At 42.2% G+C, this 13,386-nt stretch overlaps 1 protein-coding gene and 22 non-coding genes across 23 annotated transcripts in view; 1 reads left to right on the forward strand and 22 right to left on the reverse strand.

The window, feature by feature from the left end:
* Positions 1-201: 201 nt before the first annotated feature.
* On the reverse strand, positions 202-273 carry Trnap-ugg. The gene has a single exon. It is a non-coding gene; the product is annotated as a tRNA-Pro (tRNA).
* A 210-nt stretch (positions 274-483) lies between these two features.
* Positions 484-555, reverse strand: Trnap-ugg. The gene has a single exon. It is a non-coding gene; the product is annotated as a tRNA-Pro (tRNA).
* Positions 556-773: 218 nt separating this feature from the next.
* On the reverse strand, positions 774-845 carry Trnap-ugg. Its single transcript has one exon. It is a non-coding gene; the product is annotated as a tRNA-Pro (tRNA).
* Positions 846-914: 69 nt separating this feature from the next.
* Positions 915-986, reverse strand: Trnap-ugg. Its single transcript has one exon. It is a non-coding gene; the product is annotated as a tRNA-Pro (tRNA).
* Positions 987-1,346: 360 nt separating this feature from the next.
* Positions 1,347-1,418, reverse strand: Trnap-ugg. Its single transcript has one exon. It is a non-coding gene; the product is annotated as a tRNA-Pro (tRNA).
* Positions 1,419-1,490: 72 nt separating this feature from the next.
* Trnap-ugg lies at positions 1,491-1,562 on the reverse strand. The gene has a single exon. It is a non-coding gene; the product is annotated as a tRNA-Pro (tRNA).
* A 218-nt stretch (positions 1,563-1,780) lies between these two features.
* On the reverse strand, positions 1,781-1,852 carry Trnap-ugg. Its single transcript has one exon. It is a non-coding gene; the product is annotated as a tRNA-Pro (tRNA).
* Positions 1,853-2,069: 217 nt separating this feature from the next.
* Trnap-cgg lies at positions 2,070-2,141 on the reverse strand. The gene has a single exon. It is a non-coding gene; the product is annotated as a tRNA-Pro (tRNA).
* Positions 2,142-3,067: 926 nt separating this feature from the next.
* On the reverse strand, positions 3,068-3,139 carry Trnap-ugg. The gene has a single exon. It is a non-coding gene; the product is annotated as a tRNA-Pro (tRNA).
* A 1,078-nt stretch (positions 3,140-4,217) lies between these two features.
* Trnap-ugg lies at positions 4,218-4,289 on the reverse strand. Its single transcript has one exon. It is a non-coding gene; the product is annotated as a tRNA-Pro (tRNA).
* A 67-nt stretch (positions 4,290-4,356) lies between these two features.
* Positions 4,357-4,428, reverse strand: Trnap-ugg. The gene has a single exon. It is a non-coding gene; the product is annotated as a tRNA-Pro (tRNA).
* A 73-nt stretch (positions 4,429-4,501) lies between these two features.
* Positions 4,502-4,573, reverse strand: Trnap-ugg. The gene has a single exon. It is a non-coding gene; the product is annotated as a tRNA-Pro (tRNA).
* Positions 4,574-5,073: 500 nt separating this feature from the next.
* Positions 5,074-5,145, reverse strand: Trnap-ugg. The gene has a single exon. It is a non-coding gene; the product is annotated as a tRNA-Pro (tRNA).
* A 73-nt stretch (positions 5,146-5,218) lies between these two features.
* Trnap-ugg lies at positions 5,219-5,290 on the reverse strand. Its single transcript has one exon. It is a non-coding gene; the product is annotated as a tRNA-Pro (tRNA).
* Positions 5,291-5,509: 219 nt separating this feature from the next.
* Trnap-ugg lies at positions 5,510-5,581 on the reverse strand. The gene has a single exon. It is a non-coding gene; the product is annotated as a tRNA-Pro (tRNA).
* A 73-nt stretch (positions 5,582-5,654) lies between these two features.
* On the reverse strand, positions 5,655-5,726 carry Trnap-ugg. Its single transcript has one exon. It is a non-coding gene; the product is annotated as a tRNA-Pro (tRNA).
* Positions 5,727-5,798: 72 nt separating this feature from the next.
* Trnap-ugg lies at positions 5,799-5,870 on the reverse strand. Its single transcript has one exon. It is a non-coding gene; the product is annotated as a tRNA-Pro (tRNA).
* Positions 5,871-6,509: 639 nt separating this feature from the next.
* On the reverse strand, positions 6,510-6,583 carry Trnap-ugg. Its single transcript has one exon. It is a non-coding gene; the product is annotated as a tRNA-Pro (tRNA).
* A 73-nt stretch (positions 6,584-6,656) lies between these two features.
* Positions 6,657-6,728, reverse strand: Trnap-agg. The gene has a single exon. It is a non-coding gene; the product is annotated as a tRNA-Pro (tRNA).
* A 1,225-nt stretch (positions 6,729-7,953) lies between these two features.
* On the reverse strand, positions 7,954-8,025 carry Trnap-cgg. Its single transcript has one exon. It is a non-coding gene; the product is annotated as a tRNA-Pro (tRNA).
* Positions 8,026-8,239: 214 nt separating this feature from the next.
* Positions 8,240-8,311, reverse strand: Trnap-ugg. Its single transcript has one exon. It is a non-coding gene; the product is annotated as a tRNA-Pro (tRNA).
* Positions 8,312-8,670: 359 nt separating this feature from the next.
* Trnap-cgg lies at positions 8,671-8,742 on the reverse strand. The gene has a single exon. It is a non-coding gene; the product is annotated as a tRNA-Pro (tRNA).
* Positions 8,743-9,852: 1,110 nt separating this feature from the next.
* Positions 9,853-13,386, forward strand: part of LOC5516298 (ubiquitin carboxyl-terminal hydrolase 24) — a 51,097-nt gene continuing 47,563 nt past the window's right edge. The window contains exons 1-4 of the mRNA XM_048728918.1: positions 9,853-10,438; positions 11,971-12,038; positions 12,210-12,353; positions 12,539-12,676. Of these exons, the coding sequence (XP_048584875.1) occupies positions 9,877-10,438; positions 11,971-12,038; positions 12,210-12,353; positions 12,539-12,676 (912 nt within the window). The 5' untranslated portion in view covers positions 9,853-9,876. The remainder of the gene's footprint in view (positions 10,439-11,970; positions 12,039-12,209; positions 12,354-12,538; positions 12,677-13,386) is intronic.

Consider the following 13,386-nt stretch of genomic DNA (forward strand, 5'->3'; position numbering starts at 1 on the left):
CCGTCCAAAAAAGATTGGACATTAGTTTAGTAACTGAAACAAAAACACAAAAGAAAGGGCTCAGACTGGAATCTGCTCCATGGCCTCTCGTACCCAAAGAGAGAATCATACAACTAGACCGCTGAGCCTTGTATAGATAATGTCCAAAAAATCAGATATGTGGACATTGGTTCAGTAACTGAAACAAAAACACAAAATAAAGGGCTCAGACGGGAATCGAACCCGTGGCCTCTCGCACCCAAAGCGAGAATCATACCACTAGACCACTGAGCCTTGGATATATACTGACCAAAAAATCAGATATTTGGACATTGGTTCAGAAATGGAAATAAAAACACAAAACAAAGGGCTCGGACGGGAATCGAACCCGTGGCCTCTCGCACCCAAAGCGAGAATCAAAACACTGAGCCTTGGATAGATACTGACCAAAAAATCAGATATTTGTACATTGGTTTAGTAATTGAAACAAAAACACAAAACAAAGGGCTCAGACGGGAATCGAACCCGTGGCCTCTCGCACCCAAAGCGAGAATCATACCACTAGACCACTGAGCCTTGTATAGATACTGACCAAAAAATCAGATATTTGGACATTGGTTCAGAAATTGAAACAAAAACACAAAAGAAAGCCCTCAGACAGTAGTCGAACCCGTGGCCTCTCGCACCCAAAGCTAGAATCATACCACTAGACAGCTGAAGCTAGGATAGCTACTTTCCAAAAATTCAGATATTTGGACGTTGGTTTAGCAGCTGGAACAAAAACACAAAAGAAAGGGCTCAGACGGGAATCGAGCCCGTGGCCTCTCGCACCCAAAGCAAGAATCATACCACTAGACCACTGAGCCTTGAATAGATACTCCGTCCAAAAAAGATTGGACAATAGTTCAGTAACTGAAACAAAAACACAAAAGAAAGGGCTCAGACGGGAATCGAACTCGTGGCCTCTCGCACCCAAAGCCAGAATCATACCACTAGACCACTGAGCCTTGAAAAGATACTCCGTCCAAAAAAAATTGGACATTAGTTTAGTAACTGAAACAAAAACACAAAAGAAAGGGCTCAGACTGGAATCTGCTCCATGGCCTCTAGCACCCAAAGAGAGAATCATACAACTAGACCGCTGAGCTTTGTATAGATACTGTCCACAAAATCAGATATGTGGACATTGGTTCAGTAACTGAAACAAAAACACACAACAAAGGGCTCAGACGGGAATGCAACCCGTGGCCTCTCGCACCCAAAGCGAGAATCATACCACTACACCACTGAGCCTTGGATAGATACTGACCAAAAAATCATATATTTGTACATTGATTCTGTAACTGAAACAAAAACACAAAACAAAGGGGCTCAGACGGGAATCGAAACCGTGGCCTCTCGCACCCAAAGCGAGAATCATACCACTAGACCACTGAGCCTTGTATAGATACTGTACAAAAAATCAGATATGTGGACATTGGTTCAGTAACTGAAACAAAAACACAAACCAAAGGCTCAGACGGGAATCGAACCCGTGGCCTCTCGCACCCAAAGCGAGAATCATACCACTAGACCACTGAGCCTTGGATATATACCGACCAAAAAATCTGATATTTGGACATTGGTTCAGAAACTGAAACAAAAACACAAAAGAAAGCCCTCAGACAGGAATCGAACACATGGCCTCTCGCACCCAAAGCTAGAATCATACCACTAGACCACTGAGCCTTGTATAGATACTGTACAAAAAATCAGATATGTGGAGATTGGTTCAGTAACTGAAACGAAAACACAAAACAAAGGGCTCAGACGGGAATCGAACCCGTGGCCTCTCGCACCCAAAGCGAGAATCATACCACTAGACCACTGAGCCTTGGATATATACTGACAAAAAATCAGATATTTGGACATTGGTTCAGAAACTGAAACAAAAACACAACAGAAAGCTTTCAGACAGGAATCGAACCCGAGGCATCTCGCACCCAAAGCTAGAATCATACCACTAGACAGCTGAGGCTAGGATACCTACTGTCCAAAAATTCAGATATTTGGACGTTGGTTTAGAAGCTGGAACAAAAACACAGAAGAAAGGGCTCAGACGGGAATCGAACCCGTGGCCTCTCGCACCCGAAGCGAGAATCATACCACTAGACCACTGAGCCTTGGATAGATACTGTCCAAAAACCATTGGACATTAGTTCAGTAACTGAAACAAAAACACAAAAGAAAGGGCTCAGACGGGAATCGAACCCGTGGCCTCTCGCACCCGAAGCGAGTTATACCACTAGACCACTGAGCCTTGGATAGGCACTGTCCAAAAACATTGTACATTAGTTCAGTAACTGAAACAAAAACACAAAACAAAGGGCTTAGACGGGAATCGAACCCGTGGCCTCTCGCCACCCAAAGCGAGAACCATACCACTAGACCACTGAGCCTTGGATATATACTGAACAAACAATCAGATATTTGGACATTGGTTCAGAAACTGAAATAAAAACACAAAAGAAAGCCCTCAGACATGCAAACGAACCCGTGGCCCGTCGCACCCAAAGCTAGAATCATACCACTAGACAGCTTAGGCTACGATAGCTACTGTCCAAAAATTCAGATATTTAGACGTTGGTTTAGCAGCTGAAACAAAAACACAAAAGAAAGGGCTCAGACGGAAATCGAACTCGTGGCCTCTAGCACCCAAAGCCAGAAACATACCACTAGACCACTGAGCCTTGAATAGATACTCCGTCCAAAAAAGATTGCACATTAGTTTAGTAACAGAAACAAAAACACAAAAGAAAGGGCTCAGACTGGAATCTGCTCCATGGCCTCTCGCACCCAAAGCTAGAATCATACCACTAGACCACTGAGCTTTGTATAGATACTGACCAAAAAATCAGATATTTGGACATTGGTTCAGAAACTGAAACAAAAACACAACAGAAAGCCCTCAGACAGGAATCGAACACGTGGCCTCTCTCACCCAAAGCTAGAATCATACCACTAGACAGCTGAGGCTAGGATACCTACTGTCCAAAAATTCAGATATTTGGACGTTGGTTCAGTAACTGAAACAAAAACACAAAACAAAGGGCTCAGACGGGAATCGAACCCGTGGCCTCTCGCACCCAAAGCGAGAATCATACCACTAGACCACTGAGCCTTGGATATATACTGACCAAAAAATCAGATATTTGGACATTGGTTCAGAAACTGAAACAAAAACACAACAGAAAGCGCTCAGACAGGAATCGAACCCGTGGCCTTTCTCAACCAAAGCTAGAATCATACCACTAGACAGCTGAGGCTAGGATACCTACTGTCCAAAAATTCAGATATTTGGACGTTGGTTTAGAAGCTGGAACAAAAACACAAAAGAAAGGGCTCAGACGGGAATCGAACCCGTGGCCTCTCGCACCCGAAGCGAGTTATACCACTAGACCACTGAGCCTTGGATAGGCACTGTCCAAAAACATTGTACATTAGTTCAGTAACTGAAACCAAAAACACAAAACAAAGGGCTTAGACGGGAATCGAACCCGTGGCCTCTCGCCACCCAAAGCGAGAACCATACCACTAGACCACTGAGCCTTGGATATATACTGAACAAACAATCAGATATTTGGACATTGGTTCAGAAACTGAAATAAAAACACAAAAGAAAGCCCTCAGAAATGCAAACGAACCCGTGGCCCCTCGCACCCAAAGCTAGAATCATACCACTAGACAGCTTAGGCTAGGATAGCTACTGTCCAAAAATTCAGATATTTAGACGTTGGTTTAGCAGCTGAAACAAAAACACAAAAGAAAGGGCTCAGACGGAAATCGAACTCGTGGCCTCTCGCACCCAAAGCCAGAATCATACCACTAGACCACTGAGCCTTGAATAGATACTCCGTCCAAAAAAGATTGCACATTAGTTTAGTAACAGAAACAAAAACACAAAAGAAAGGGCTCAGACTGGAATCTGCTCCATGGCCTCTCGCACCCAAAGCTAGAATCATACCACTAGACCTCTGAGCCTTGTATAGATACTGACCAAAAAATCAGATATTTGGACATTGGTTCAGAAACTGAAACAAAAACACAACAGAAAGCCCTCAGACAGGAATCGAACCCGTGGCCTCTCTCACCCAAAGCTAGAATCATACCACTAGACAGCTGAGGCTAGGATACCTACTGTCCAAAAATTCAGATATTTGGACGTTGGTTCAGTAACTGAAACAAAAACACAAAACAAAGGGCTCAGACGGGAATCGAACCCGTGTCCTCTCGCACCCAAAGCGAGAATCATACCACTAGACCACTGAGCCTTTGATAGATACCGTCCAAAAAACATTGGACATTAGTTCAGTAACTGGACCAAAAACACAAAACAAAGGGCTCAGACGGGAATCGAACCCGTGGCCTCTAGCACCCAAAGCGAGAATCATACCACTAGACCACTGAGACTTGGATATATACTGACCAGAAAATCAGATTTTTGGACATTGGTTCAGTAACTGAAACAAAAACACAAAACAAAGGGCTCAGACGGGAATCGAACCCGTGGCCTCTCGCACCCAAAGCGAGAATCATACCACTAGACCACTGAGACTTGGATATATACTGACCAAAAAATCAGATATGTGGACATTGGTTCAGTAACTGAAACAAAAACACAAAAGAAAGGGCTCAGACGGGAATCGAACTAGTGTCCTCTCGCACCCAAAGCCAGGATCATACCACTAGACCACTGAGCCTTGAATAGATACTCCGTCCAAAAAAGATTGGACATTAGTTCAGTATCTGAAACAAAAACACAAAAGAAAGGGTTCAGACGGGAATCGAACTCGTGGCCTCTCGCACCCAAAGCAAAAATCATACCACTAGACCACTGAGCCTTGAATAGATACTTCGTCCAAAAAAGATTGAACATTAGTTCAGTAACTAAAACAAAAACACAAAAGAAAGGGCTCAGACTGGAATCTGCTCCATGGCCTTTCGCACCCAAAGAGAGAATCATACAACTAGACCACTGAGCCTTGTATAGATACTGTCCAAAAAATCAGATATGTGGACATTAGTTCAGTAACTGAAACAAAAACACAAAACAAAGGGCTCAGACTGGAATCGAACCCGTGGCCTCTCGCACCCAAAGCGAGAATCTTACCACTAGACCACTGAGCCTTGTATAGATACTGTACAAAAAATCAGATTTGTGGACATTGGTTCAGTAACTGAAACAAAAACACAAAAGAAAGGGCTCAGACGGGAATCGAACCCGTGGCCTCTCGCACCCGAAGCGAGAATGATACCACTAGACCACTGAGCCTTGGATAGGCGCTGTCCAAAAAACATTGCATATTACTTCAGTAACTTAAACAACAACACAAAAGAAAGGGCTCAGACGGGAATCTAACTAGTGGCCACTCGCACCCAAAGCCAGAATCATACCACTAGACCACTGAGCGTTGAGCCTCGGATATATACTGACCAACAAATCAGATATTTGTACATTGGTTCAGTAACTGAAACAAAAACACAAAACAAAGGGCTCAGACGGGAATCGAACCCGTGGCCTCTCGCACCCAAAGCGAGAACCATACCACTAGACCACTGAGCCTTGTATAGATACTGTACAAAAAATCAGATATGTGGACATTGGTTCAGTAACTGAAACAAAAACACAAAACAAAGGGCTCAGACTGGAATCGAACCCGTGGCCTCACGCACCCAAAGCGAGAATCATACCACTAGACCACTGAGCCTTGGATATATACTGACCAAAAATTCAGATATTTGGACGTTGGTTTAGCAGCTGGAACGAAAAAAAAACGAAAGGGCTCTGACGGGAATCGAACCCGTGACCTCTAGCTCCCAAAGCCAGAATCATACCACTAGACCACTGAGCTATGAATAGATACTCGGTCCAAAAAAGATTGGACATTAGTTTAGTAACTGAAACAAAAACACAAAAGGAAGGGCTCAGACTGGAAGCTGCTCCATGGCCTCTCGCACCCAAAGAGAGAATTATACAACTAGACCGCTGAGCCTTGTATAGATACTGTAGAAAAAAATCAGATATGTGGACATTGGTTCAGTAACTGAAACAAAAACACAAAAGAAAGGGCTCAGACGGGAATCGAACTAGTGTCATCTCGCACCCAAAGCCAGGATCATACCACTAGACCACTGAGCCTTGAATAGATACTCCGTCCAAAAAAGATTGGACATTAGTTCAGTATCTGAAACAAAAACACAAAAGAAAGGGTTCAGACGGGAATCGAACTCGTGGCCTCTCGCACCCAAAGCAAAAATCATACCACTAGACCACTGAGCCTTGAATAGATACTTCGTCCAAAAAAGATTGGACATTAGTTCAGTAACTAAAACAAAAACACAAAAGAAAGGGCTCAGACTGGAAGCTGCTCCATGGCCTCTCGCACCCAAAGAGAGAATCATACAACTAGACCGCTGAGCCTTGTATAGATACTGTCCAAAAAATCAGATATGTGGACATTGGTTCAGTAACTGAAACAAAAACACAAAAAAAGTTCTCAGACGGGAATCGAACCCGTGGCCTCTAGCACCCAAAGCGAGAATCATACCACTAGACCACTGAGCCTTGTATAGATACTGTACAAAAAATCAGATTTGTGGACATTGGTTCAGTAACTGAAACAAAAACACAAAACAAAGGGCTCAGACTGGAATCGAACCCGTGGCCTCTCGCACCCTAAGCGAGAATCATACCACTAGACCACTGAGCCTTGGATATATACTGACCAAAAAATCAGATATTTGGGCATTGGTTCAGAAACTGAAACAAAAACTCAAAAGAAAGCCCTCAGACAGGAATCGAACCCGTGGCCTCTCGCACCCAAAGCTAGAATCATACCACTAGACCGCTGAGGCTAGTATAGCTACTGTCCAAAAATTCAGATATTTGGACGTTGGTTTAGCAGCTGGAACAAAAACACAAAAGAAAGGGCTCAGACTGGAATCTGCTCCATGGCCTCTCGCACCCAAAGAGAGAATCATACAACTAGACCGCTGAGCCTTGTATAGATATTGTAGAAAAAAATCAGATATGTGGACATTGGTTCAGTAACTGAAACAAAAACACAAAAGAAAGGGCTCAGACGGGAATCGAACTTGTGTCCTCTAGCACCCAAAGCCAGGATCATACCACTAGACCACTGAGCCTTGAATAGATACTCTGTCCAAAAAAGATTGGACATTAGTTCAGTATCTGAAACAAAAACACAAAAGAAAGGGTTCAGACGGGAATCGAACTCGTGGCCTCTCGCACCCAAAGCAAAAATCATACCACTAGACCACTGAGCCTTGAATAGATACTTCGTCTAAAAAAGATTGGACATTAGATCAGTAACTAAAACAAAAACACAAAGGAAAGGGCTCAGACTGGAATCTGCTCCATGGCCTTTCGCACCCAAAGAGAGAATCATACAACTAGACCACTGACCCTTGTATAGATACTGTCCAAAAAATCAGATATGTGGACATTAGTTCAGTAACTGAAACAAAAACACAAAAAAAGGGCTTAGACTGGAATCTGCTCCATGGCCTCTCGCACCCAAAGCGAGAATCATACCACTAGACCACTGAGCCTTGGATAGATACTGACCAAAAATTCATATATTTGTACATTGGTTCAGTAACTGAAACAAAAACACAAAACAAAGGGCTCAGATGGGAATCGAACACGTGGCCTCTCGCACCCAAAGCGAGAATCAAACCACTAGACCACTGAGCCTTGTATAGATACTGACCAAAAAATCAGATATTTGGACATTGGTTCAGAAACTGAAACAAAAACACAAAAGAAAGGCCTCAGACAGGAGTCGAACCCGTGGCCTCTCGCACCCAAAGCTAGAATCATACCACTAGACAGCTGAAGCTAGGATAGCTACTTTCCAAAAATTCAGATATTTGGACGTTGGTTTAGCAGCTGGAACAAAAACACAAAAGAAAGGGCTCAGACGGGAATCGAACCCGTGGCCTCTCGCACCCGAAGCAAGAATCATACCACTAGACCACTGAGCCTTGAATAGATACTGTACAAAAAATCAGATATGTGGACATTGGTTCAGTAACTGAAACAAAAACACAAAAGAAAGGGCTCAGACGGGAATCGAACTAGTGGCCTCTCGCGCCCAAAGCCAGAATCATACCCCTAGACCACTGAGCCTTGAATAAATACTCCGTCCAAAAAAGATTGGACATTAGTTCAGTAACTGAAACAAAAACACAAAAGAAAGGGCTCAGACGGGAATCGAACTCGTGGCCTCTCGCAACCAAAGCCAGAATCATACCACTAGACCACTGAGCCTTGAAAAGATACTCCGTCCAAAAAAGATTGGACATTAGTTGAGTAACTGAAACAAAAACACAAAAGAAAGGGCTCAGACTGGAATCTGCTCCATGGCCTCTAGCACCCAAAGAGAGAATCATACAACTAGACCGCCGAGCTTTGTATAGATACTGTCCAAAAAATCAGATATGTGGACATTGGTTCAGTAACTGAAACAAAAACACAAAAGAAAGCTCTCAGACAGGAATCGAACACATGGCTTCTCGCACCCAAAGCTAGAATCATACCACTAGACCACTGAGCCTTGTATAGATACTGTACAAAAAATCAGATATGTGGACATTGGTTCAGTAACTGAAACAAAAACACAAAACAAAGGGCTCAGACGGGAATCGAACCCGTGGCCTCTCGCACCCAAAGCGAGAATCATACCACTAGACCACTGAGCATTGAATAGATACTCCGTCCAAAAAAGATTGTACATTAGTTTAGTAACTGAAACAAAAACACAAAAGAAAGGGTTCAGACTGGAATCTGCTCCATGGCCTCTCGCACCCAAAGAGAGAATCATACAACTAGACCACTGAGCCTTGTATAGATACTGTCCAAAAAATCAGATATGTGGACATTAGTTCAGTAACTGAAACAAAAACACAAAAGAAAGGGCTCAGACTGGAATCTGCCCCATGGCCTCTCGCACCCAAAGCGAGAATCATACCACTAGACCACTGAGCCTTGGATAGGTACTGTACAAAAAATCAGATATTTGGACGTTGGTTCAGCAGCTGGAACAAAAACACAAAACAAAGGGCTCAGACGGGAATCGAACCCGTGGCCCCTAGCACCCAAAGCGAGAATCATACCACTTGACCATTGAGCCTTGTATAGATACTATCTAAAAAAATCATTGGACATTGGCTCAGCAACTGAAACAAAAACACAAATGAAAGGGCTCAGACGGGAATCGAACCCGTGGCCTCTCGCACCCAAAGCGTGAATCATACCACTACCAGATACTGACCAAAAAATCTGATATTATTATTCTAGATAGATAAATTGCACAGCGCATTTTGAGTACTAATTAGATTCATTAGACTTGATTGCCGCCGCGAAGGCTTTAGTTTTGCTACTTTGGCTAATTACAGTAAGCTCTCAGGAGTTCCAGAGCCAAATTGCTCATGTGACGAAGCTATATTTGAAAATGTTTGTCCTAGCATAGGGAATCGATCTTGTGGCCTCTCGCACCCAAAGCGAGGATCATACCACTAGACCACTGAGCCTTGGATAGAAAACGACGCTTATTCGACGTGGGACTGTGGGACTGTTATTGCAAGGGTGGTCCATATTGGAATAGGTTTTTTCTGCCAAGCTCTTTGTTATTCCCTCCTCCCCAAACTCGACCCTAAATCTCCCGCTACACACCTCAACGTACTAGATAGGTGTTAAGGCGACGTTTATCAAGTTATGCCATCGTTTTTTGAAGGGATTTTTTAAATGTGGTTTAGTTCTGATGTGGGTTTCCTAAGTAATTTAACCCGGGGAAGTTGGTGGGAAGTCGAAAGAGCAGCGCACATGCGCATGGCATGCATCCGGGAAAGTCATATTCAAATTCAAGATGGCGGCAGGTTTGTAGGAGTAGGAGAGCAAAGAGACAAACAAAATTCACTCCAGGAATCCGCCAGAAAATGGTGGAACCGGACGAGAACTATGTAAAATCAATGCTGAATATGGGTTTTGCAGATGCGGGGTTGATTCGCCGAGCTCTTGTTGTAGCAAAAAATGACCTCAATGTGGCTGTGGGCCTGTTGACGGACGAGACCGCTAGCTTCGAGCTGTTTGAGGACACGGAAATGCGAGATACTGAAACGCAGCCCGGCTCGGACGAGGGCGAAATGGATATCCCGGGGCTGGAGGACTCTAAAAATAGCGAGGATGACGAGGGAGCTTCAGGAGAGCCCCCGCCACCGTACGACGAAGTCGTGTCTGGGTCTGACCCTGCCAAGGGCGAAGGACCGCTCGAGTTTCCAACAACCAACCTGTATGAGCTGGAAGATCGGGTGTTCGTGGAGAGCTGGAGCATCCCTTATAAACGAGAGGAGTCCCTGGGAAAATGTCTTATCAGTGCTGAAAGATTTGCTGCGGAAGGTGATTAAAAACCACTCAACGATCGTATGGCAATAATATACTGTTTTGGTGTTCCCTTGGGGACTGATCTCTCTGTTTACAAGATTGTCCTTGATCCTGCTGTGATTTATACATCTACAAAAACTAATAATTGCTGTTGGTTCTACTCTTATTGCCTGGATTTTGTGCATACATGTTTTTTGTGTTTGTCCCCTCGCCCTTTGAGCTCAGCTTTACAATAGCATAGTTCGAGTAGTAGAATTTTGTACACAAAGTCAGCACTCCTGAGTTTATGATATTGTCTTACCACTATCTGAATTACTGCACACCCACCAGACAAGGTCTCAAATATGCTTCCACCAATCAAAAGTGTTCACATTATACAGGATGCATATGTTCCTGTGTTAAGACCATGCCAAAACTGAGCAAGTAATTACAAGCATTATTCATTCTGTCTAGGATTAAAAATCAAACTGTCAAGAAGCTAGCTCTTGTATTTATGCCAAAGATACATCAACAATGGGAAAAACTTTGAGCCTCAAACTGATCAAATTCAAAGAAAAGTATATGCAGTTTAAACCTTGAGACTTCATCTGGGGTAGCCATGAAGTAATGCAAACAGCAGTAGTTTAACAAGATATCAAAATTCCAAATAAATATAAACAGAAACAAGAACAAAAAGCTAATTTAGAAAGTTGGTGATTTATGAGAATGACTGCCCTTAACAATTATCTTGATGACTTCTAATGCTTTTTAGGCAATCAAACACAGTTGTTTTTATAATAAAATCTGGTGATTTCAGTTTTAAAGAACTTTGCTCAAAAGCAGGCGATTTTGCATTTGATTGCAGCTGAGTAGTGAATAAGGTTGAATGTGGTTTTGTGCAATACCTTGTACCAGGATGATGTGTTAAGGGTCCTTTGAGCAGGGCTCAAAGCTTGTTTGACCATTTTTGTAATTTTAGTTGTACAGCTTAAATTTAAGTCACACAAATCTTACTTAGGAAGTGTATTATATTTGCAACAGCTACATGTTTTATATTTTACTACTCTTTTTGTTAGAAAAAAAACATACTTATAATTTTCTCCAATGTTCATTTGAATGCACAATGTTATGAATCACATGTATTCTTGCACGTATGTGGTTGCTTGTTTAATCACATATTCTTGCACGCATGTGGTTGCTTGTTTAATCACATATTCTTGCACATATGTGGTTGCTTGTTTGCCAAATTATATTTTAATTATTTTGCCAAACAGGGGTTTCATTAAGTTTCAGAGTAGGCGGTAAAGAATAATAAGTAGGGGGTAGAAGTTGTTCTATTTTATTAGTTCAAATAAAACTTAAACAAACTTAAAAGAAAGAAAAAGCCAGCACTCGGTGGAAAATAGCTCACAATTCCGCCAGCTCCTGGGGCCTATTGAAACCCCTGCCATCTTTTTACAGTGAATTGCAGACTCTAGAAGGATAACAGGATAGAAAGATCTAGAAGGATTTATATTACTTTACAACATTTATAACATCAGCCAATATTTTTTGTATTTTGTTTACAGGCTTGTTAGAGGCAGATGAAAACTGCAGAAGATTTGTGGAAAGAGCTCTGCCTGAGTGCTTCAAGAAGGTATGCATTTTTATGCCTTGTACCCATAATTTGTGATACTAACACAGGTATGTATAAGAGCTCTGCCTGAGTTCTTCAAGAAGGTATACATTTTTTAGCCTTTGAATTGTAACTTGTTGTAAATTGTAAATTGTAACTTGTGATACTAACACAGGTATGTATATATTTTAGTTGCTGACATCAGAAGCAGTTATGCGTTGGAATCCAGAAATCCATGATGGCATTTATGACATGGTGTGCTTACTGATTGACTTGGTTGCCACACGGCTCAAGTATGAGCCAGTCCCCTACGGCTTGCTTCAAGTGTTGACTCAGGTAAGATACCTGTCTATTGAGTTATAACACAGGCATAAACAAATGGTTCCTGCAGTTCCCTAAAAAAGCCTAAAAATTTCTCAAATTTTATTCTATGTTTCAAGGATTTTAAATTGTCTCAAAATGGTCCCAAATGTTTAGAATTTCTAGCAAAGATTATTCTTTGACCAATTTATGCATTTTAGGCATTTGACCCCGAGACTAAGTTCCAGACCAAGAACAAGACCAAAGGGTGGGACAAGGCGTACTATGAGGGCGTATTTGGTGATGATCAGTGCTATGCTCAACCTCCACAAAACGCAAACTACTACTCCACAGAGAAGGTAAGATTACTGTACCAAAATCCCACCCCCAAAAAAATATTGGTGAGTACAATAAGCTAGACATTTAAAAAAAGCAAAAAATCATTAACCTTTGTTGGTCGAATCTTTTTCTCTGAGTGATGAGTTACAACCACCTTAGGTATGTATATAGCTTAGTGTAGTGTTATTTTGAAGTGTGTTATTGTTATGTGTGTCATGGTGTTGTGACTTGAAGTATCTAGCCTAGTACATACTTCAATCTTATGAGAGCTGAAGGTTACATTTATTATGCCAGGCCATGGTACTCTAGATACTACAGTACTGGCAGAAAGTAATGCAAAAGAAATTGGCCCAAGTTCACCGAATTACATCCTTTTGTATTCAACCCGAAATTTCTGATTTTTTCGCAGAAGTTCGGTTACGGTATTTTCGGCTGTTTAAACCAGTAGAAATTTCGGCAGCCGAATTTTGGCGAAGTTTTAGGGCTATTGTTTTCAATTTTTGTTTGAAGTGAGCTCTTAATCTGTACACCGTCCTTTCCTAAGGCTGAGACAGCATTACGGAGGCTCTATGTTATTAGGAGAACAGACACATGCGATCATCGAACAACACATGATTTGCGAACACACTATTTCAAGGCAAGTAAAAGTCTAAAAACTTTTAAGTGTGGAAAATTTACTTCTTCGTATCGTTAATTTAAGCTTTATTATCAAAGATACTGTATACACACA

This window comes from Nematostella vectensis, chromosome 1, assembly GCF_932526225.1.
Source record: "Nematostella vectensis chromosome 1, jaNemVect1.1, whole genome shotgun sequence".
In the NCBI taxonomy this organism is placed as follows: Eukaryota; Metazoa; Cnidaria; class Anthozoa; order Actiniaria; family Edwardsiidae; genus Nematostella; species Nematostella vectensis.